The 23,825-nt window shown below is 44.5% G+C and overlaps 1 protein-coding gene across 1 annotated transcript in view; it reads right to left on the bottom strand.

Annotated features, from left to right (window-relative positions):
• Positions 1-23,825, bottom strand: part of RYR3 (ryanodine receptor 3) — a 524,284-nt gene that overhangs the window by 45,916 nt on the left and 454,543 nt on the right. Inside the window, exons 67-74 of the mRNA XM_053889214.1 lie at positions 21,513-21,753; positions 14,507-14,594; positions 14,306-14,398; positions 7,142-7,312; positions 6,107-6,166; positions 4,451-4,582; positions 3,361-3,473; positions 467-563 (exon numbers count right to left, since the gene is read on the bottom strand). Of these exons, the coding sequence (XP_053745189.1) occupies positions 467-563; positions 3,361-3,473; positions 4,451-4,582; positions 6,107-6,166; positions 7,142-7,312; positions 14,306-14,398; positions 14,507-14,594; positions 21,513-21,753 (995 nt within the window). The remainder of the gene's footprint in view (positions 1-466; positions 564-3,360; positions 3,474-4,450; positions 4,583-6,106; positions 6,167-7,141; positions 7,313-14,305; positions 14,399-14,506; positions 14,595-21,512; positions 21,754-23,825) is intronic.

Here is a 23,825-nt window from a genome sequence, read left to right as displayed (position 1 = left end):
GTAGTTTTAGAGCATGAAGTCTGTTAGAGACGGGGCATGACACGTTTTCTGAAGGGCCAGATACAGGAATGTGAAATGCAGGAAGGGGATTTGGATGTGCCTTCCCTAAAGCAGAGCTACTGGCCAGAAATGCAGAGCCTCGGCTAGGACGGGGTGGCCTCCTGCAACCAATGGTGCTCAAAACTTCACTTAGCGTGAACTTTTCATCGCATGGCTGTGCATCCCGAGAAATATTAGTTGTTAATAATGATGATGAGGATGGTAACAGTAGCACCTCCAAGTGAAATTCATCCTCTGGCTCCTACGACCATTAGCAGGGCCTCCTCTGAGAATTTACACAGTTAGTTCCTTCCCAACGGATACATCCGATTCTTTGTGAATGTTTAACTGTTACAACACACACACATGAATACAAAAGTCAAATTCATTCACACCCATATCTGCTTCCAGCTGAGTCAGTACTTACAGCCAAGTCCTGTACTAGTTTCTCTTCAAAGGAATACTCCTCTGTTTCTATCCAAAATCTCTGATAGCCATGGAGGAAGAGGTTAATGGAGCGGTGCCTGAGCGGAAGGGGTGAGAGTGAGGTCAAGAGGGATCCATGGCACACCTTGTTTTAGTTTGGGTGGTTAACGGTTAGTAAGCAGAACAGACTTTTGTACAATTCTTGCCTTCTGATTGGTCAGGGCAGCCGGAAGTACACCAGAAGCATTAATTTCAAAGAAACCAGAACCCTCTAACATGCCAGTTCCCGAATGTCTGGAACACCTTCTGAATGAACTAATCATGGTTAGTGGGGGGAGCTGGTGGTAACTGAATTCCTACTCTGGTCACGAGGGGTCTTTATCACATTTCTCCTCTAATGAGAAATGATTCATTGGGCCAAGACACAATCCTGAAGTATCTGGTTAATATGGCAACGTGGTTATCCCTTTTGGCCAATAACCTGTCCAGGTAATCCCATTTAAGTAATGCCGACGGCGAGTGGTGTAGCCGCAGATATATCGAAAGCAGCAAAGCATGGGTCCTTTGCAGTGTCTCCAAGCAACGACACCTCCAAGGTGCTCCGGCTTTTGTTAGGAAGGCAAGACTTGGGTGTGCTATGCTTCGAGCACCACTTCTGTATGCCGCATGGACTCCAGTGGTGGCCCTGGAACACTGAGTAACTGTCAAGAGCCACCTACTCTCTAAAAGCCAGGACTGACTCCTGGGAATATGGCACTGAATCGTGGTTAACTGATTCCCAGAGGTGAGGATAGTGGTGAGAGGGAACGAGTAAAAAAATAAGATGCAGGTCAACATCAGAGTCATCTAAGACCTGACCTTGGTTTCTGGAAGAACACAACCCTTGCCGTCTTTCTTCGAATTCTGACCAATCAGAGGTCTTCTTAAAAATTGTACAAATTTGTGTGTTTATGGTAATGTTAAATCATGAATCAAGAAAGGAGGAGTGTGCAGAAAGTGAGTGGGTCTCTCCACAGGTTACATTACCATTAAAATGGGTATAAGCCTGTCATACTGAGTTTTTTCATTAACCTTTTCCAGCCAAACCCGTTGAAAGGTGGTCAGGAAGAAATTGTTAATTTTGTGTCTGGAGAAAAGCACACAGGTTGTCTTTTAAAAACTAACATCAGAGAAACAGTTTTCACATAATAAAATAAATCCCTTTAGCCCTTCCATCTGGAAGACTCCATGCAGTTTACATCATGACAAGGTGGAGAAAGAAGTGGTCTCCACCACCAGCCTCTCCGTTTTTATTATTGTTGTTATAAAATATACCTACAATCCTCCATGCTGGGGAGAAATCCAAGGCAAACTCTCTAAAAAGCTGGGTTACAGGTGGGCCTGGCCACATTTCATCAAAGACACAGTGAATTCCTGGACTTAACTGTTCCCTGTACAGGGGTAGAGAGGGTTGCTGAAGGAGCAACCGAAACCTAAGAGGACGCTACTAACATTTTCAAAGGATTTAGGAAAAAAAATGCTTGTTTTGTGAGATTTCATTTCTGCCTGGCTGGCCCTGGAGACATGTGCTGAGAACAGAGTCCTCCCGGAGACCCAGTTAGCACATGAGGCATGGGCCTCTACCACAGAGGAAAGCCGATGCCTTTGGATACTTCACCACTTCTAGGAAACAGACAAAAATCCTGTGCATTTTTGCCTTCTCTACTGGGCTATGAATTTCACTTTTCTGCCAGGACTTTAGTGGCCTTCATACCCACGACTATTTGACTTAAAATTTTGGCTTCTCATTCATGAATTCTACTTCCGAAGACACTAGTCTGTTTTCTCAAGAGTCCTGGAGGACCAGGTGTGTGCCTCAGAGGTCATCAATCTTCACTATCTTCAAAGACCCCAATGGGAAAGCTCAGGAGGCCAATTGGCTCAACACAGGGTCACAGAATGAATGATGGCCAAGAAACACAATCTGCTGAAAGCAAGTGTCAAGCCTAGGAATCGTCTGTTAGCTCATAGTCCAAGGGAACATTTATTTACACTCAGAAAATGCCTTTCCAAGTCAGTTTATTTTTCCTGACCAGGTGAGGATGGTTCATACTGATTTGCAAGCTGATGAAGCAGAGGCTGATATTCTATCACCAGCTTTGTTTACTGGTCACAGGCCCGACCTTGTTGACTCTGCAATCAGTCTGAGGATGGGAGAACCGCCACATGGCCAATGACACCGAGTCAAGTGTTAGTGGTCAACGTTTATCCAATCTGCACTGATACTCTGCCCTGTGTTGAGGGAGTACATTTCAGAAAAGCCTTCACATATTTTTGACTGCAGAGTATAGACTGACCACATAGATAAGGCAATATGCCCATAACTGGCCTCTTACGACATCTTTAGCCAGTGCCCTTTCTTCATCTTGAGGGTGATGACACTGTGTGCAGGGATTCTCAAGTTACATTTCTGTAGCTGATGAGGAAACAAAGTAATTTTGGGGCCATCCAAGTACCTCAGTATAGATACATTGTTTGATCTGTTGATGGATTCTGAGTAAAGCATTTTCGAGACCCTCCTTTTCCCAGGGTTCCTTTACATCCTCACAAAGAATCCCACCTCAGTAAAACTAAGAGCTTCCATATGCTAACTGGGCTGACTTTAAGGTGTAAAATGGGGAGTTAAGGCAGGCATGGGGCACTAGGGAATCACATGTGTTTTCAGTTTTTCTGCTTACCTTGACTGCCTTAATAGCCCATGATACTACATGCAGACTGTAAGGGCGCCATTTATGGAAAACTCCATTGGAAAACTTGGATCATGGGTGTTCGTGCCACAAGGGAGCACAGCTGAGGGAGGAAACCTTAATTCCCATTACTGGCTCCCATGCCAGAAGAATATGACAGAATACTTACCTGGGCAAGTTGTACAGAGGGGCCATCCTGAAACAGGCCACCACTGCCCGTTTCCGCTGCTTTGATAACAGTTTGTGCCAGACTGCCTTCTTGGACCTCAAAGGCTGTTCGACCTGAGAAGACACCACAAGGGTAGGTGCACACCAGGCTAACTGGGTGGCACGAGGGAGTCACCTGCAGCTAAGGCTTCACAACCCTGCAAGAGTTCTGATTTCTCAACCACAGCCAGCCAAAGGTACCCAGCAGCAAATTATTCAATTTTTTTTATTGTTTATTTTTGAGAGAGAGAGAGAGAGAGAGAGACAGAGTGCGAGTGGGGGAGGGGCAGAGAGAGAGGGAGACACAGAACCCAAAGTAGGCTCCAGGCTCTGAGCTGTCAGCATACAGCCTGACGTGGGGCTTGAACTCACAGACCGTGAGATCAAGACCTGAGCTCAAGTCGGACGCTTACCCAACAGAGCCACCCAGGCGCCCCTCAGGAGCAAATGACTCAGTTTGTGGAGGTCTTAGGTTTTCTGCCTTCTCCTGTTTTTGTATGTTTATTGCCTAATAGAAGGTTTACAAATGGGTAGGGGGATTTGAAGGGGTCATTGATCTAAAGGCAAAAATTTGTAAAAAAAAAAAAAAAAAAAGGAAAGAAAGAAAATAAAGAAAGAAAACCTCTGAGGGAAAAGCATTGAGGAATCTGCTACCACCAGGCACCAAGATGACATGTGGAGGTGAGCTGGGATGATACTTGTTCCTGGTTTTGGGTCTTATGATAACATTAAAAAAAATTTTTTTTTTTACTATTTACTTATTTTTGGGAGACAGAGAGACAGAGTGCAAGCAGGAGAGGGGCAGAGAGAGAGAGAGGAAGAGATACAGAATCTGAAGCAGGCTCCAGGCTCCGAGCTGTCAGCACAGAGCCCAACACAGGGCTCGAACCCATGAAGCAGGATCATGACCTGGCCTGAAGTCGGATGCTTACCCTTAGACTGAGCCATCCAGGTGCCCCAAGAACACTTAACTAAGAGCTGAGTGTAGAGATCAGCTTTCTAGTCTCCAGGGCAGTCTAGCTTCCTCAGTCCTCAGGGCAGATGTGCCTTACCTGCTCCAGATGGAAGACAGCTGCGGAAATTCTCTGTACACGCTCTACGGTCTTTTCTGGATTGGAAGGTTCTTCACTCTTCAAAACATCTTTGTAGAGGTTCAGCTGCCACTTTACTGCTGGGTCATCCGACTGCAAATTAAAGCACACAGGAGGTGAGCAGCACCTCTTGCACTGAAAAAGCCTTGACTCCTCACGTGGTTTCAGAGCTCTTCTGTTACTGCTTCTTTCTCATTTTCTCTATCATCTTCACCGGAACATTGTAGATGCTACATAGAAACTTTGTATTCTAGCCTGTATCTCTTAACTGGTCCTATTTCCATCCCTTTCTATCTGTACTGCATTCTAATTTCCTGAAATCAACCTTCCAATTCATAAATTTTCTTTTCAGCTGTGCCTAGCCTGTTTTTTGACCTACAAATTGGATTTTTAATTTTAATGAATGCTTTTAACTTTTGTAATCACTACGTGGTTTTTGTCAATCCCATATCTACTCTCCTTAAAAAAAATGAAAGAGCAAGTGTTGCTTTATGGCTACCATAGCTATCTTTAGCTCTTTAAATATTTATCAACCACACTAATTTTTAAATTTCTTTCTACAGTTCCTTAAGCTTGAATTCTTCTCTTGGTTACATCTTCTGATTCTCTAATGATGTGGATTTTCTTTCATGTTTTTTTTGTTGTTGTTTAAACATGACCTTGTCTTCAGGTGGAGTTTTATTTATTGGCATGTTAGCCTGTATTCTAAGAGGTGGAGAGTCTCCAAGTGGTTTTAGGGTTGTCTCTATAGGAGATTTATAGGTAAGGTTTAAGGCTAATTTTATGTAAGTTTCTTGCTCTGCATTTGTGCACAGCATGGGTAATTAGGTCCCACACTCTTCTTCATTGAAGGCTATTAACAACCCCAGCGTCTAAGATACATATATGGTTCAGAAAGCTCTATTAATTTTCCCAGCTGCATCAACTTCTCCTCATTCCTGTGATTTACAGTGTCTTGTTTATCCTGGCACTTGGGATATCTTTTTACTGCCTTTTTGTGTAGCGTATTTTCCCCACTATACCCATATGTTTGGGGTAGAAAGAAGTGGCTCTTTGTGTCAGCCTAATCCCGCATCTTAGGGAGTATTCTGCCTGAGGAAAGAGTTGTTCAGATTCACAGGCCTGGAAAAAAAAATCTCAGACAGCCTTTAAAATCCAAGTGGTCCTCCCCGCCCCCCCCCCCCACCCCCGGTTTGTACCAACTCCAAATCTCTAGATCAGGCTGTGCTAAAACTCCCCCACCCCCCACGTGTCCATTTCACTGTTGAAGAAGCCTCACAGTCAGTAAATTTTGAGACCTGATCTAACCCCCCTGCTATGGCTGGATGTTTATACATGGCAGGTGGGAAGGCATGCTTCATTAAATGCCTCTTTGCATCCTCTTTGTAATAGCAAAGGAAAGAACAAAAATGAAGGGCGAACCCTACACCCCCCCCCCGCCCCTCCCCCCAACAACAACAAAAACTAAACGCAGAGAGCTAGTCCTACCACTTAAACATCAGTACTGGGAGACATTTTTTAGAACACGTTAGAGAGAACAGGAGTAAACTAAATGGGAGGAAGGCCCCCTACAGCCAGAGGGAAGCCTGCATGAGTTCCGTCTTCCTGCCCCATCACCTTTTCCTGCAGGTGCAAGTTATTCCGCACATGTTCTTTCACCTCTTCATCGGTATCCCTCTGTGGAAAGAGACGTTCAGTTTTATTCCTAGAGGTCACTATGGAAATATAAAGTAAGGTGCAGGGATGTATGGGCAGCATATGGGCAGTTTTCCTGAGATCTTTTTTTTTTAAGTTTATTTATTTTGAGAGAGAGACAAGAGTGAGCAGGGGAAGCAGCAGAGAGAGAGAGAGAGAGAAAATCCCAAGCAGGCTCTGCACTGTCAGCTTGGAGCCCGACACGGGACTCAAACTCAAGAACTATGTGATCACGACCCAATCGGAAGCCAACAGTCGGATGCTTAACTGACTGAGCCATCCAGGCGCCCAGCTGCAATGTTTATTATAAGAACAAAAGAAGAAAAATTATAGACTTGTCCTAAGGGCATGTGCTCTCAAACCAGTTTTTTAAAAAAATTTTTTTAATGTTTATTTTTGAGACAGAGAGAGAGACAGAGCATGAATGGGGGAGGGTCAGAGAGAGAGGGAGACACAGAATCTGAAGCAGGCTCCAGACTCTGAGCTGTCAGCACAGAGCCCGATGCGGGGCTCGAACTCACAGACCGTGAGATCATGACCTGAGCCGAAGTCCGACGCTTAACTGACTGAGCCACCCAGGCGCCCTAAACCAGTTTTTTTTTTTTTTAATTTATTATTTTATTTTTATTTTTAGGGACAGAGAGAGAGCAAGTGGAAGGGAGGGAGGGAGGGAGAGAGCGCGAGAATCTTAAATAGGCTCCATGCTCAGCACAGAGCCTGAGGTGGGGCTCAATCCCACAACCCTGGGATCATGACAAGAGCTGGAATCAAGAGTCAGATGCGCAACCCACTAAGCCACCCAGGCACCCCCAAACCAGTAAAGGTGAGAGTGTATCGCCTGTGTGCACCTTGGTTTCTGTTCATCTGTCGCCCTGGGAAGGAGAACTAGCCCTTCAGGCTCTGAGGAGCTGCCACCACCAGTATTCCACACTCAGCCAGAGCAGACGGGGGACTTACATAGCTGTATCGTGACTTTGCAAGGGAGATTAGCTCCTGATCGCCTGGTGTGCACATATTCAAACCAATGGGCAGCATTTTCTTGAGCGCAGCCACGATGAGAGAGGTCTGGATGGAGTACAAGTCTCCCCTCCGCTTGGTCTTCTTCCGTTCCTGGTCCTGTCCTCCAGACTAGGAGATGAGGTTGAAATAAACAGAGGGGCTCAGTGATTCTGAGAGGAACGGCCTCCTCTTGGAGGCAGCCTCCCTCCTTGTGGCCCTGTCAGTACAGGGGGAGCGGGGGGCTCAGTACATGTCAAAGCACAGTGAGAGGAGTGTGTGAAACACAACCGGGTGGCCATAAAGGACCAGCACTGGTCCTGTGCCCTCTCCCTGTGCACATGCTCACAGAACCACGTAAGTGGACACACACCACGGACACCTGCAGTCTTGGCTCACTCGTTTCCGGGCCCAAATGAACAAATAAACTGGTGTCTTTCCAAAAGAATGGTTTGATAACTGATGAGATGACTCCAGGAAAGAACTGAGAATCCTGATGCTGGGGCATCAGTAAACACACTGAAGACGTTCTATGTTGAACTGCTCTGTTGCCAAGGCTGAAGCCAGTGTTTTGGAGCACCGCATCCCGCTCAACCTCTACCCCGAGGCAGTGCAAATTCTCACCGGAAAACACAAGTCCCAAAGTAGGGCTGCTTTGGGATCTGGCAGGGGAAAGCTCGGAGAAACACTGAATAGAACTCCCCCAGTCTGCGAGAGTCCACCCTTCTTTTGCTTAAACTGAATCTACCCAGTGAAGTCCACCCACCGGAGTAGTAGGTTTCAGAAGAGTTCAAGGTTCTGCACTGAGGCTCTCAATTGAGAACCCTCAGTGTCCCTGACACATGGCCTATGGGTAGACTCAAGGACACAAGCCCTGCAGCGACTGGATTTTTGTGAGGTCAGCCTCTGAAGGAGCACACTGTCCACCTGCTACCTCACTTGCTAGACTTTGCGTCAGTTGGGCAGGTGCTTAATGGAAGTGTGGGAATGTCGGAGAGCCAGAAGCAGGGGCTGTGGAGGGAAAGACACATGGAGCCCAGTGAAGCCTGGCTTTATGAGGTGCCTGTGAAATGTTTGCAGGAATCAGGGGCCAGTACTGTGGTTTATGACGACATATAGACACAGGGCTCTGGGAGCAGCGGGAGGCCAGGGGCCTCTCCCGGAACTGGCAGTGTGAGACTTGGGACCCTGAGCTGGAGCAGAATTCATCTTAGGAGGCACAGGTTTTCTGAGAGAAGAGGAGGGTGAGAATTAACACTGCCTTGGGACTGATCTCTTCAATTACTTTAAATTACCTTTAAAGTATGAAAGAGGATCGTCATTATTAATGGACACTCTTAAAATGGATGTGATTGCCTTCACCCAGCCTGTGGTGACTGTACCTTCAGGTGGTTACATGACAGCAACCACAGCGAAGCTCCTGGCCAGCAAAACTGAGGCCGGCCAAACACCACCAATTCTGCTGGTTGCAGGGCACCTTGTGCTGGGTGCTCCAAAACAGCAGGTCAGGCCCGGGACAGCAGGGGGAGGGGGTGGTCAGAAATAATGAGCAGTGGGTAAGAAAGGAGCCTAAGAGAAGGCAGCTTCGTGTGTTCCAGAACATGGTGGAAAGTGAAAGCTGGCTCCCGCAAAGACCGCGAAGAGTTCTATCATTTACTGAGTGCTTGCTAGGTTCCTCACATGTTCTACCATCAGGCATAGAATTCTAAAGGTCGTGCCTAAGGCAAAACTCCTTTACGGTCTACATTCCCCTTGAACATCATCCATAAAGGACAGAACCTGGTTTTGTGTCCTGTACTACGAGGTGCCCTGTACATATAAATGTAAAAGGTAAATAGTAACATGCAGTATGCAATCAAGTAAATATGCAAAATGTAATGAGGCGGATTTGATACCTGAGTCAAATAATTTCTTGCTCGCTCTATTTTATTTGGCCAATCTCATGGTGTTCTTGTTATAAATGCTGCATGTGTGATGTGACTCCAATGTGCCTGCTACTTAAATAAAACATTTCTAATCTTCCCAATAACTCTGATACACAAACAAGTCCGTTATATAAGTGAGAACATGATGCTCAGGGAAGGTAAAGGATTTTTCCAAGGTCATACAGCAGGTGAGCATCTGAGTCAACATCCAGACCCAAGTCTACCTGGCCATGGCTCCATTTTCCCTCTCTAACTAAGGGCTAGTGACCTAGCTCTTGCACGTCTCCTTTTCTCTGTCACACAGCCTAGGGCAGGGAGCTTGTGACAATGGCAGCAGACACACATTAATGAACAGAGAGAAATATTTCCAGGTTCTCATCTGTATGGGTCACTGGAAAGTCGTCCCAGGGTTTATTCCACCATATGCACACTTCGTGCAAAAACACATGGTTATCTGATTTCAGATCTTGAAGGTGAGTCATTGGAAAACTCTTTGGGTCAAGGGAGCCTTGCATAAGAGGCAGAGGTATACAGTGTGAAAAACCTGGGGCCACTGACAGCACAGAGGACTCTGCCCCTGCATGGCACAGCAGAGGAGTGAGCCTCCTGGGATCTATGCCCTGTCGGCATCCCTATCTCTGTCAGTGTGCTGGCTGCAGAGTGGGCAGCTGGGGAAGGGAGCAGAGATAGCAAGGAGACCTCGGTTAGGGTGAGGCTTGGCTGGCTTCCCCGGCTTCCCCATTCCAAGGGTGGGTAGGCCTACATTCACTCTTTGACGGGCAGGTGTCTTCCCTGGAGCAGGCCTGGGGGACCTCCAGGTGGGAAGATCCATTCTGTACCACCCCCATGGTGATCACAGTGCAGAGGGTGGCCAGAGCCTGGCACCTCTAATACTACGACAGAAAAGACACGTCATGCATTTGACCTGTACCTTTACTTGCATGGCCTGTGTGGGAAGACAAAAGAAAAGAAACAAGGAGAAGAGTCAGTCAGTAAAAAGCAGGGGTCCAAGGCATAAGGTAGCACATGTTAGTCATAGCTTCTTAGCCCCCATTTGTCAGCCAGCACAACCAAAACTCAACAGTTCTGGAAGCCAGTCGAGCATGGCATGAAAAGTGAGTGGGAGGTTAGTATGGAGGTTAATTTGGTCAAGAGGACTTACACCCAAACCAAGCAAAACACCCTGAGTCAAGTTCACCTTGAAGATTAAACTCCCTGAGCGTGTGCCACTCAGACCCACGTGGGCTTCTGGTCTGGCCGCCCACACGAACCTTTTAGATCTAGAGCCTTTCCCCTCCCCTTCCTCCCTCCTTTCACCTGGGTGGGCTGTAGATAATCTGTCATGTAACCAAAGACCCCATTTTCTTTCTTCCTTCCACCCACCCACATTATCACCTTCAGCAGATCTGTGGTTGGGAAAAGAGAAGGAAGAACTGGGCTAAGGGGCAATGTGTGTGCTTCCATGAAAAGGAGGTTTGCTAACAAGAAGTCCTCTAGGGGCACCTGGGTGGCTCAGTTACTTAAGCGTCCGACTCTTGATTTCAGTTCAGGTCAGAGCCTGCTTGGGATTCACTCTCCCCTCGCTCTCTGCCCCTTTCCTGCTTGCACACACGCACTCTTTCTCTCAAAAGAAGCAAACATTAAAAAAAAGAGAAAACGTTTAAAAAAATAAAATAAAAATAGGCAAGCCTGCACCATGTGAAGTTCTTATCCCCACTAAAAGGTTAAATGAAGGCAAGTCAACCCAACATTAGGTATTAGGGGGAAAGGTGAATTTCTGCAAGCCAGTCTGAGAATGAGAAATCAAGAGAGAGAAAGCGAAGGAGGGAAGGCAATGAGAGGAGGGAGGAGGATGGAGGAGGGGGGAGGTGGGTAGGGTAGAAAAGAGTGAGAGAGGGAGGGGAAGCCCTCCCCCACCCCCAGGGGGAGACAGAGAGCTGGAGAGAGATAGAAAGGGGGACAGGTAGGGAGAAGGGGAGAAAACGGGAGCTGCACAAGAGCAAGGGGAACAGAGACTAAGTGAGAAAGGTGGGCACTGGAGGGAAGGAGGAGAGACTGGAGTAAGATAAGTCTGAATACCCTTGAAAACCTCAAAGATGAGCTCACAACTCTTCTCTGTCCTTTTTCAATACACCAAATTCACACTCATGGGTGGAGAGGCTTTAAACAATGAGGCACTCTAATATTTCCTGCCTTCCAACCCTTTTTTACTCATAATCTTGGGCAAGAGACCCACATTTCTTGGGCTAAACACGTTCTAACTTACCATTCCCCTCCAAGGAAGCTGCTGCCATTTTTACAGAAAACAAAACAAGTTTAAAAACAAAACAAAACAAAACAAAAAACACTTGCTCAGCTTAGTTACATTTAGCTTAACACATATTTGCAAACTGGTGTTATATAAAGAAAATATACAATGAGCTCTCCAAAACAACCTGCTTTCGCTGCCAGAAAAGGAACACATCTTTGAACCAATCTTCAATGAATCAAGTATAAATAGTGTGGCCCACCGTATATTTTGTTTCTGCCTCTTTTCCATTTGCAATGGCATGTGCAGTGTGTGTAGGCATGCAGCATTCGAATACACAGATCTCTGCCAACAACCGCCATATGCACTGAGGCCAAGTTCATTTATACAACACCAGAATTCAGTTAAGAGTGGAGATAAAAGCAAGCACAGGTGACCATTCAGATTAGGTAGCAGAGAGAACATCTAATTTCAGGGAGGAAAAGGCAGTGGAGATTGAACTCATAGTAAGAATACCTCTTCCTCATTCTCTCAATATGTAGTTCTACGTCCAAAGAATACCAGAAATGCCTATGAGTTGCTATTTATTGGAGGCATGGTATCTCTCCATCTGAATGAACGTGCTGCATTTATCTCTATCCTAGAGATGAAGTTTAAAGCTGACTTGTAAACATAGCATCCTGGTAGAGCTCGGAGGAGGCAGATAGTAAGCTCAAGCCCGTTCTATAGATTGGTAAACCGGGGTCCAGAAGAGTTACGTGGACGATGCAAGGCCAATACCTTTAGTCAACAGCTGGGCCAAGGGTAGGACTTAGCTTCCTTTCAGTCTCTAGTCCTACTTACTACTATACTTTGTGTCTCAACTGAGGCAACAAGATCAACAGGCATATTTGTCACCCTAAGGAGCATGGTAAATGTTATTTAACACCTGTGGCCTGTCCTCACATTCATCACACTGTAACGTTGACCCTTTTCCATGTAGCTCAGGAAAAACTGGCATCCAAGGTCAAGGGGAATTAAATGAAAGTGTTTGCTCCTACAAAGGAACCTTATCAAAGATGCACAGATTCTGAATATGACCATCCTCTGACAAGACAAACATGCCCTTTTCCTTATTCAGCAATATGAATGAACAGAATTTCCAGTTAGTTTGTTAGTAGGTTAGTTTTGAAATGTCATCCTCTGTCACCTCATCTCTTTCCAAGTGTAAACCTAAGGACTCTAAGTAACCACTCAACACCGGAGCATTGAGATGTCTTTGCCATTTCTGCTCATCTGGGATCCAAATCCTTATACCAGAGTCATTTCCATTGCTTTGCTGCCATCCGCTGACAATAACAATGGGTGCTAGCTGGTTCAGTGCTGAGCCCGTGGATCTAACCCAAGGTGAAGGTACCATAAAATCTATCTGGGGTTTATTGACTTTCTGTAGATGGGTGGAGCCAAAGGAGAGCCAGTGATGGCTGTAAGAAGGCTCTTCAGAGGGAATTTAACATAAATGTCCAAGGATCAGGAGTCTGAACAATCTTATCTTTGTGTATCTCACATGAGCAGCAGACACGTTTGTCAGAAGTTGAATGCAAAATGAATTTTGGAAAATCAAATAAAAATCATCTAAAGCACAAAAGGATCCACCTTATATAAAGTTCCTGTGCAGCAAAGATTCCTCTTGAATATGAACATATACTTCTGATCTCTCTACTTTGTATATGCACAATTTTATTTGTCAAACTTTATTCAGCAGTGTATACCAGATTCTAAACTCTAAGGGTCAATTTTTGGATGCTGGAAGAAGTGTGAGTGTCAGCGTAGCTAAAAGATAGAAGGTTTGGAAAGTTCAGAGAGACTTCAGCTAACCAGAGCTAGGCAAACATGGTGAAGTTTTGGGTGAAGTTGTCATTTTTCGTTGTTATACTGGCCCCTTGTCTGCAGTTTCACATACACAGGTCTTCATCCCAAAAGGTTATTTGGAAAGATGCTCCAAAGGCTTTGCTACAAACCCAAGACTGTCATCTTTCCAGAACCGATTTTCACTTCTGAGGGTCCCCATGCACACTCCACCTTCATGTTCCTCAAAGGCAGTACTGTACCAGCAATGAGAGAGACGTAATCTCAGGTATGTCACTCATACTTGACATATACAATCAGCCCTCATTGAGGCACACTTCTCTAGGGAACAGAGTCAAGAGTAAGCCATAACAGCTGGTAACAAAACATCACATTGCATGTATGTATTTACACCTGAACGAGTCTGTCTGAGAATTCTTTACAAACACAACAGCAAAGCCTCCCTTTGCAGAGCTGACTCAAGAGGAGCTGGGAGTGCAGGTCCCCATCGTGTATTCCTGCTACACACCTCCCTAGAAGTGACTCTTTTTCTCAGATATCTGGTATGCCCTCTTTTAAACATTTCCTGCGGGGAATGGACAAATGTTTGGGTTTCTGAATGCAACCCACATGGAAAATAAACAGAAGGCATTAAGAGGTCAGCACAACTGAAATCAAACAGCCGCTGGACGTTCCAGAGAGGAGGAAAACAAGCTTACTGTGAGAACAAGTGCTACGGAAATCTTCAAAGCAAGGTAATTTCCTCGTACCTAATCAAAAGGTGGCTCTAGGCATGTGCAGTTTGGCAGCTTCACCACACAAGAAGTAGTTCTATTTTCAAACAACTAACAGCAGCTTCGGTTTTGGAGACCTCTCGAATGCCTTAGGCAAGTCTTGAAACTTAAACTTTTTGACACACAAGCAGCTATTTATTCATAAAATGTGATGACCATGCTTATTTGGGAGCAGTTCCTTCTGGCTCATTCTCAAAGAAACAACAGTAGAGACTGTTGGTTTTTGTGGTTTGACCTAAATGCAGTATGGAACTAATCGCTTCATACACCCAAGATACATAGCTTAGGGTCAAGATTGAAGAGTCTTTGGAATTGATTTCTATGGACTTACTTTCGACATCTTGCTTTTGCTGTCTCCAGTTAAAAATGCCAAATTATTAATTTCATTCTGAATCACAAAATTTTGCTCTTCCCTCTTGAAGTTCTAAGTGGGGGGCGGGGGAGAAATAAAAAAGCCAACATTACAAGAATGTTTTCTGAGGTCTGTACCTTTCACAGCCATCTCTAAATCCAGGGCCCACATGTTCCTTACGTGAGATTTGCACCACAGGATGAAGACCTCTGCCACCATGCGGAAGAGCTGGTCAGAATCAGCATCGGGACTTTTGAGCCAGTTCGATCTGAAGTAAAAAGTAAATTGATATGCATATGAAATTCAGCAATGATTAAAAGAGTCACACTAAAAATTCTATCAACTTTGGGTGTGTACACTTATCCAGATAAAACTACATTCCCACCCAGAGGCAAACTTCAGAGAGACTAAATATCAGTACACTCCTTACATGCTTGTAGGCATGTAATTAATTGTAGATATGCTGAAGGACCTACAATAATCATTTCCATCCTTACCAAAGGATTCAAGGGTTATCTTAGCAAACAGATGTCAGAGAACATTTCAATTTTGTCAAGGGTAGTTTTTTTTTTTCTTTTTTTAAACAGATGAGGTGATTAAGGTTACACTCTGTTTTGGGACAGGCCTCCTTTAATCCCTAAGGCTAGCAAGACTAGACTTGGTCACTATAACACCTAATCTTGTCATTGACACTTGACATTGTCAAGCCTCTGAAATATGGAGCACTCTAAAACCAGTTAAGGCCTCACACCCTTTCTTCTCAAAGCCAATTTTATGAATGAAATTTGTAAGGCAATAGATTTTCCACTGCTATTTTAAGTATATAGGCAGAAACCAAACATTTCCTATGTCCTCTGAAATGGTTTAGAAATTCCCTATTTATATAATATGTAATATAAAATTTGTAATACGTAATATATATATTTATATATATGAAATTTATATATAGTCATTTCATTTTTTTTCTTTTTCTTTTTTAATTATAAACCAGCCCAGGTTAAGAATTTCACAGTGGTGGCAAGAAGGCAAAATTGCAGAAGAATTCAGTCACTTCTTACAAGTTGGTGTATCCCTAAGTATCTTACATATTTGAGTTTAATTATATTTTGAAAGGGCTAGATATTGCCGTTTTCAAATATCGGTGCAGAGTAACACAGTACAAGTTAAACTGTCTACCATCTTTCTTTGGTTAAAGAAAACTGGTTCTCATGAATGCTCTGAAAAATCCAATGTCCCTTATTAGTGCATGCAGAGTAACAGCTATCAAAAGCCAGTTCCCTAAGCCTTGGGACATTGCTCTGAATTGCCGTGGGCAGCCTATACCTTCTGCCCATTCGTGGAGAGCAACAGGATAAAGAAGAAAGGTGAAGACTCATGAGGCCAAGACTGTCTTTGGACCCCTCTCTCAATGCCTTACTGCTGAGGCTGAGTTTCAGCCTAATAGACATTCTTGTCTCATCTTTCTTGGGTTCTATTTCACTAGTCTTTCCCGTACATGGCAGACATTATAGGTTGCCTACCCAAAACTCATCCTCCTCTTCTTAGGAGCAAAAGCCCATTTTATTCAGGGTGGCATTGTGCCCTGCTGAAGACCACATTACCCAGCCTCCCTTGAGGGATAGCTACTATGTAACTAAGTTCTGAACAAAGACATGGAAGTGGAAACTGCTGGATGGACCTTCTGGAAAAGCTCTCTAAAAATGCCTCGGATAGCTGAGGATGCCTGTGCCTTTCCCCTGTTGCTTTCATGCTTCCTGTCTGGAATGAAAATATGATGGCTTGAACTCTAATTGGCACAGTGCATCATAAAGTAACTTCAAAGATGGAAGCCAATGTTAAGTATGGAAAGACAGAGGAGTTAGGCTCTCTGATGAGGAGCAATCATACTAGCCCTGGAAACCTTTAGATTTCTTTTATGTGTAGAGATTTAACTTCTCATTTCTCTAAGCCACTGTAATCAGGTATCCATTATTAGCAGCCAAATGCAATCCAAACTTGAGGCTTGAGATTGGTAATGCTTTCTGATTTCATTCATATGATTTTTCAGGAGTGCTTTTTCTGGATCAAACGTCAACTTTGGTCACAACTGCCAGCCATTCATTCCTCAGTGTTTAGCTTGAAATGAGCTTTGTAAGTGTGCACTATGCCCTGAGTGGGAAGAGGTGAGGGGTCACATACCATCCTGCCACGGAAAAGGAGAGCCACAGGGCGTATGGGCAGCAGGGGCTCTGCAAACAGGTGAGGTCAATATTCCCTCACAGGAGACAGAAAAGGATTCTGATCCCTTCGCCTTCATATAGGAATGCAGTTTCAAGTGAATAAATTTTGTTTTCAATACCCTTCTTCTTCTAGGAGGCAAATCTTCACTCTCTATTTCTAGTGAGGTCCTTCTCTCAGGTTTAGAGTGCTAGGTGTGAATGAAGAATACCTCATTACATGTTTCCCCAGGCACACAAACTCTCTACCTCTCTCAAATCAGAGGAAAATGGTATTGGATAGAAGATCCTGACCTCACTCCTCCTATTTGCCCTTCTCCTTTCTGCCCCCAGATGAGGCAACCGGGCTCATCTCCTGCCTGCTCCCAGTCTCCCAGAATCCAGATCTCTCTCAATATCCAGACACCTGTCCTTTTGGAGGTACCGAACTGATATATAGGTTTTGTTTTGTTTTTTTTAATCATCTGCACTGTGTGCTGCCAAAAGGCAGGTGGAACATTCTAGGCTGTAGGTGGGGAAGAAGATTGGTTTTAGAGGCAATGGGGGCGATGGCTGAAGCAACCCCAATGGATGAAATTACCGAGCATGTTAACAGAAAACAAGAAGAACAGAATAAAATCTTGGATGACTTCAAGAGTAAAGAGAGTGAGATTTTCACTTTCAAACTGACAAGTTATCAGGTTTTCGAAGAAAGTAAAGCCAGTTATCAAGCTTTCAAAGAAAGTAAAGCCATGCTCCTATGTCCATGGTCAGGTTGTCGGAGTTAGAGCTGAGGGCTTATCTCAACTTTATTCCTAAGCCTCCTGCAGAGGACACAGCCCGAGGCAGTCACCGCACAGCATTTACTCAGATTCCCTTCTGTAGTCTGAGAGATGGTTTTTCACCCCAAGCTGCACGTTTAAAAGTGCTCATTTTGTGTTCCGAGTGTTCCTGATTGCCAGAAAGGAGGCTGAGAAGCCATTGACTCTGGTGGAGAGATATGTTTAACCTGTGCTGACATATGTCCTGCACAAGGAGATAGCCAGCTATTTTGCCCAGCTCTGACCACACTATACCTGGAGTTCTTGCTTATTCTGTATCAGCTTTGGACTGAAGATTAATGAACAGAAGCTTCTGTTCAGAACAGTGTTCCAAATGGCAAAGAAACTTGAAACATGGCCATGACTGGGCCGAAGAAAGTAGAAAGGTTTAATGTGACCAGGAAGAACAGGGAGGAGGACAGGACAAGATGGCTCTCTTCAATATTTAAAGAGGTGCCATGAGAGACTGGAACAGTTTTGTGAGAAAAGAAAGGGGGTATTTATTCATCCAGTTACAGGTAAGATGAAGTGACCCCTCTTCTTCCTGCCAACTCCACACTCCCATAATTCCAAGCCAGCAATTCTACTGGTGAAGAAAGTACTCAAAGAAGGTAAAGGCATACACCTAAGAAGGAAGTATTTCTAAGCTAGGCTCCAGTGGCCCTAACGTTCTCTGGTGCTCTGTGAAGAACGGGCTGAAAAATCGGGATGAATGAATTAATGATGATCTCAAAGACTCTCTGACATTGCCATTTTTAGCAACTGTCAAACAGTGTGTAAGGAGAACACACTCTATCTTGAGTTTGATTGTCAACAGTGACAAATGCAATTAAAGAGCTATTCCAGGAGCAACCTTACTCTGCTTTCATTTTTGTTTTTACCTCACACTCTGACAAATTCCCTCTCTAAACTGCTAATGTCATTATACCATCGGAAATGACGAAAACGATGATCCTCAAACCAGAGTTTGTTTTGCGAGAGTAAGGTTTCCCACAGACAGTTAAGGGATTTTATTATGTATATAGTAAATGTAAAGCATTTATTTCGAAAGGCTAAATATAATTAATTATTTTAAACAATAAGCACAATTTGCCTTCTAAAATAAACGCTAAATGGGCATATCCAGACCTATTGCCTGCCCATGACAGAATGGCTTCCAACCCAAAAGTTAGCTATGCTCCCCCAAATAGTCCTAAGTCCTTTCAATACCTACAACAGAGTATTTTAAAATTAAACCTTTTCAAATTTACGTGTTAACGACTTTAAAGAGGGCGCAGTATAATAAAAATCCATTTGGTCCTTGCTCTCCCCTAGGACTAATAATCCTTTGTTCTTCTGCTTGCTCACAGACATTAGCCCCCACCATGTCCTCACCTTCCTCAACATGCTGCTGAAATTCCATGGTCAATCGTTACGAATATTCTCTTCTATACACTCTCAACTCCCTAACCTATTTCTCTTTGTCATACTCACACTGCAAAACCCCGACCTTGGTTACATCCAACGCTTTTCCTACTCTGGGCCTGGCTCTGGGATGAACTGGCTGGAGAAAAAGACAACCTGGTGATGGGTCTCACTTTAAGTTCATGACCACAGATCTCAGGTGGGGCCCTTAATGCTGCCTGGCAATCACATGACACTGTTCTGACCCATCTACTCTCTCTCCCTCTCACTGGCTATCACCACACACTTTCTCTTTACTCCTCAAACCTCCAAACATCTTCTCCCCATCCTCAATATCAGCTGATGATCCTGCTTCCTACTTCACTGAGAAAATGGAAGCTATCAGGAAAGGACTCCTACAGACCCCAGACATAGTGTGTGTGTGTGTGTGTGTGTGTGTATCTGCCAGCATCAGCACCTACACTCCCTGCCCCCCCGCTTGTTGTTGTGGATAAACCATCTAATGCTGACCCTTGCCTGTGTAGAGAACGTTGCGTTAGAAATTATCTCTCTCACTCTTACAAGATAAATTTCCCCTTCTCTACTAGATCATTCCCACTAATGAAGAAACAAGCTGACAAGTCTCCCATCTTAAAAACTCTTCTTTTGACCTTACTTCTACCTCTAGTTAGCATCCTGTTTTTCTGCTCCTCTTTGTAGTAAAATTCTTTGAACAAATTGTCTGTACTTCTCTCTCCAAGTCTTTTTCTCCCATTTTCTTCCAACTTACTCCAAAGAGGCTTTACTTCATCTCTCCATTCCAACTGCTCTTGTCAAGATCACCAATGACCTTCATTCATCATCCTTCCCTCCTGGAGACGGTCTGTGAAGTTGGCACCCAGGACATACCATTCTGTTGGGTTTCCTCCTGTCTCATGGGTTGTTCCTCCTCAGCCTCTGCCATCAGTTCCTCCTCTTCTGCCTGACCTCTTGATGTTGGAGAGCACAAGGGCTCAGTCCTTGGAACTCTTCTCTCCCCCCACAATTCTTTCTCTCATCCAGTCTCATGTTCTCCAATATGTTAATGACTTCCAAATTCCAATGGCTACAACAGAACTCTCTCCTGAACTCTGGACACATATATTCAACTGCCCACTCAACATTTTCATTTTTATATTGAATAGGCAACCTAAGTGTAACATATCCAAAAGTGATTTCCAGATATTCCCCTTAAAAAATGTCTGTACCCACAATCTTCTCCTACTCAACTGCTGGACGTTCCATTCTTCCATTTGCAAGAATAATCTTTGACCCTCCTTTCTTCTCTCATTCCCAATTTGGAAGTCCTAAGGGCTCTAACTTCAAAATAGACTCAGAATCTGCCATCTTCTATCAACCTTTATTGCTACAACCCTGGCTCCAACCATCAAACTTTTTTTATTGTGGTAAAATACAAAATTTGCCATTAGTGACATTTAGTACATTCATAAGGTTGGGAAGCCACTATCATTATCTAGTTTCTGAACATTTTCAGGACTCCAAAAGGAAACCCCAATCCCATTAAGCAGGTGCTTCCTGGTCCCCCCTCCCCCCAGGACCTGGCAACCAGTAGCTGGCTCTGTCTCTAAGGATCCCCCATCAGCTCTTGACTGGATCATTGTGAACCTCCCAACTGGTCTCCTCATCCCCCTATTTGCCTCTATGCTGTGCTCAAAAAGTGAATCTGATCACATCACAGAGTAGCTTAAAGCGTCCACCAACTTCCCTTCTCAGAATAAAAGCCAGAGTCTTCACACTGGCCTCTAAGGGCCTACACTCTTGGCCCCATATTGCTTTTCTGACATCTCTTCCCTTCCTCCCTACTCCTCACTCTCCTCCACCCCAACATACTCCTTCCTCAGGGCTTACTCCACATGTTCCCTCTTCCTGGGAATATAACCCTTCTCAGACCTGCATGGTTTCCCACTTCATCTCTTTGCTCAAGTATTGCTTTCTCAGTAACAGTATATCTATCTATCCATCCATCCATCCATCATCTGTTTAAAATGTTTATTTATTTTGAGAACGAGCAAGAGAGAACACATCAGTGAGCGGGGGAGGAGCAGAGAGGGAGAGAGAGAATCCCAAGCAGGCTCCATGCTGTCAGCACAGAGCCTGACGTGGGGCTTGATCCCAGGAACTGTGAGATCATGACCTGAGCTGAAATCAAGAGGTGGATGCTTAACTGACTGAGCTACCCAAGTGCCCCAGTAACATTCTATTTAAAACTGTGACTCCACCCACCTGGGGCACTCTTAATTCTCCTTAACCTTGCTTTGTAGAATTTACTTATCTAAGTAAAGTATATCATTAAGTATGTAAGTACTTATTTTGTTTATTGTCTGTGTGCCTTACTTTCCTACCACAATGAAAGCCCTTAGGCCAGACATCTTTGTTTTGTTCACTCTTGTCTGCCAATGCCTAGAACAGCACCTGACATACAGTAATATCTGTTGAATGAATATGTGACAGAACAGTGGAGGGGAAGAAGTGAGTTACTTCTGCCCCAATCTGACCAATTCCTTCTTAGCTACAGTAGCATGTGAGGATGGAAGGGGTGGCCATGTCATTGACCATATGGAGTCGCTGCCCAAGGAAAGCGCAATCCAGAGGTCCTACACCCGGAATTTTCTCTTGGAGGGGCTGGGGTGGGTGGGGGTAGGAGCCGTGACTCCCTCTCTCATCTGTAACACAACCCCACACCACCTTTCTACTCTGTGGACAGGCTGCCCCAGGTCTCCCACATACCTGTTGTTGTCCACGTAGCGGATGAGCATGGGGTAGAAGGCGTAGAGGTCTCTGCAGAGGACTGCAAACTCATCCAGGATGAGGAGCTCCGCCTCCTGAGTGTCTCCTTTGGTGTCGGCCTTCAGCTGCTCCTCCTCCTGCACAGTCTTCACAGCCTTTTTCTTCAGCTTCTCCAGAGTTGGGATGAAGTGGCTTTTCAGCAGGTCCGGCCTGGCTTTGCTGATGATTGGCTGGGCATACACTGTGTTTGCAAACAAAAAGCCTCCCCCTCATTTCACACATTACAACAATTAATAAAAGGAAAGAGGTGATCCTGAAAGGTGAGGCTGTGACAATCCATCAACTCAAGATAGCCCCTGACTCTTGTTCCCTTCCTTAGTGGCCCGCTTGCTCTCAGGAAGCCACAGGTGGGGAATGGAGCCACAGGACAAGGTCCCTATTCCTGTTCTGCTTGTCTAGGCCACAGGGAGCCCCTGCCACCCCTGACCTTCTCAGGCATGCCTGCTGTTTGCCACACCTCTTAGCTCCTTATCATAGTCTTAGCACATTCATCCTGGTTTGGGCTTACTAACAATATTACCAATTCCTTGAATGGAGCCTTTTCCCCCTAATAACCAGCTCTGTGCTGAGCCAAAAGTAGGCACTCAGTGCTATGCTTTCTGGTTATTTTATAGAAGAAACTCCTGTTAAAAATATATTAACCCACCCACAGTTCTCACTCTCCAATGTTTGAAAACTGCCAACTCGCTGCCTGGGGGGCTCCTCTGGGTCCTGAGGAAGCTAGATCAACTAATTATCTGGTATAATGAATGGAGGGAGAGGTTGGGGTGGCCACCAGAAGTCAAAGAGCAGATACAGTAATCAGTGGAACTTGGGACTGTGATTCTGGGCCTCTTAAAGAGCAAGATAAAACTTATGTGTCGTACCCTTTTCCTTAAATGGAATATCCTCTTGGTCCAATTCATTATAAAGATCAGAATCAGAGTAATTATGAAAGAAATAAGTGAAATAAAATTAATAAGAGTCAAGAATCAATGCCAATGTGCATGGTGTACGTTTTGTGCATTTCAAGGTTTCTTTAGCTTGGGGCATTTCAACCGGAAATAACCTACATTCTGGCACTTTTTCTTTTAAATCTGCCTTATTTTTCACTTTCACAAAAATGACCATTACAGAAAAAGGAGACGAAGGCAGCTTTTGCTGAGATGCATCAACCGAGAACCTGAAACTCAGCGCTTTGAGAGCCATTCACATTCTATACGTTGCCCTGCCCGGAGGGTTACTTCTGCTTTGGACCCGTAATCAGAATGGCTATTCCAGATGTGGGTGAGATGGGGTTACAACTTAAAATCACTTTTTTTTTTTTGGTGCCAGCAATTAAGTGGCCTGAGATATGGATACCCCTGTGGAGTAACAAGTCAAGTTCAACTGCCACCAGCACCCCTTGTGCTGTGACATCTTTCCTCTCTGCACCTCTAGGGAGCTGAAGGAGCCTGTCCTTCCGCCTGCTTCTGTCCCTTAATCCCTCATGAATTACAAATTAGAGCTTCTCAACAAATTGCCTTGGGGTTGACAATGCTCTTGGGCTAATGGGTCAGAAAGGAACCTCAACTTTATTTACTTATATTGTTCACAGAACCCTGCACCATCTAGTAGCTATGGGCACCTATAATATTGATAATTCCAGTCTCGGTTCATTTCAGAGACAGGAAGGGGGTAGGAACTTTTCTTCCTTGGTCTTGCAGAGGAATACCTTCTCATTTGCCTGGGAAGATAAATATCAAGGTTGGGTTAATAGCTCCCTTTGGCCCAGTCACTGTGTCTCCTGATCCAGGGGATGGCATGGGTGAAAATGCCACCATGGAGCTGTCTACACTGTAGGTTGATGAAAGGCAATGGCTTCCCCTTGGCTTCTGTCTCCTCAGACTTTGCTTTGACAAGAGGACACTAAATATTCATGGTTTCCTGACTGTGGGAAGTATGGTTATTCATTTTCCAAGCCTTTCCTTTTTTTTTTGAGCTTGCTTTAGGAACAGAAAATCAGCTAACAAAATTCATTAAAAGCCTATTGCATGCAAGCAGTTCTAGGGGGACACAGATATAATAAACAAAAATCCCAAAGTGATGCTGCTGTGAAGCTAAATTAGAGAGTGTCTTAGAAAGCATAACGTGAAATACAAATGCTAGCAATCTGAGTACAGCTCAGATGGGAGTGAGTTTTCTACATGTACAAAACACACAGAATCACTTACCAGGAAAATATCCACAATTATTACTGTAAGAGCAAACGGGAGTCTTAAGTACCAAAAGCAA

This window comes from Panthera pardus, unplaced genomic scaffold (genome assembly GCF_024362965.1).
Source record: "Panthera pardus isolate Hobbes unplaced genomic scaffold, ASM2436296v1 HiC_scaffold_24, whole genome shotgun sequence".
NCBI lineage: Eukaryota > Metazoa > Chordata > Mammalia > Carnivora > Felidae > Panthera > Panthera pardus.
This window is presented reverse-complemented; position numbering and strand designations above follow the sequence as displayed.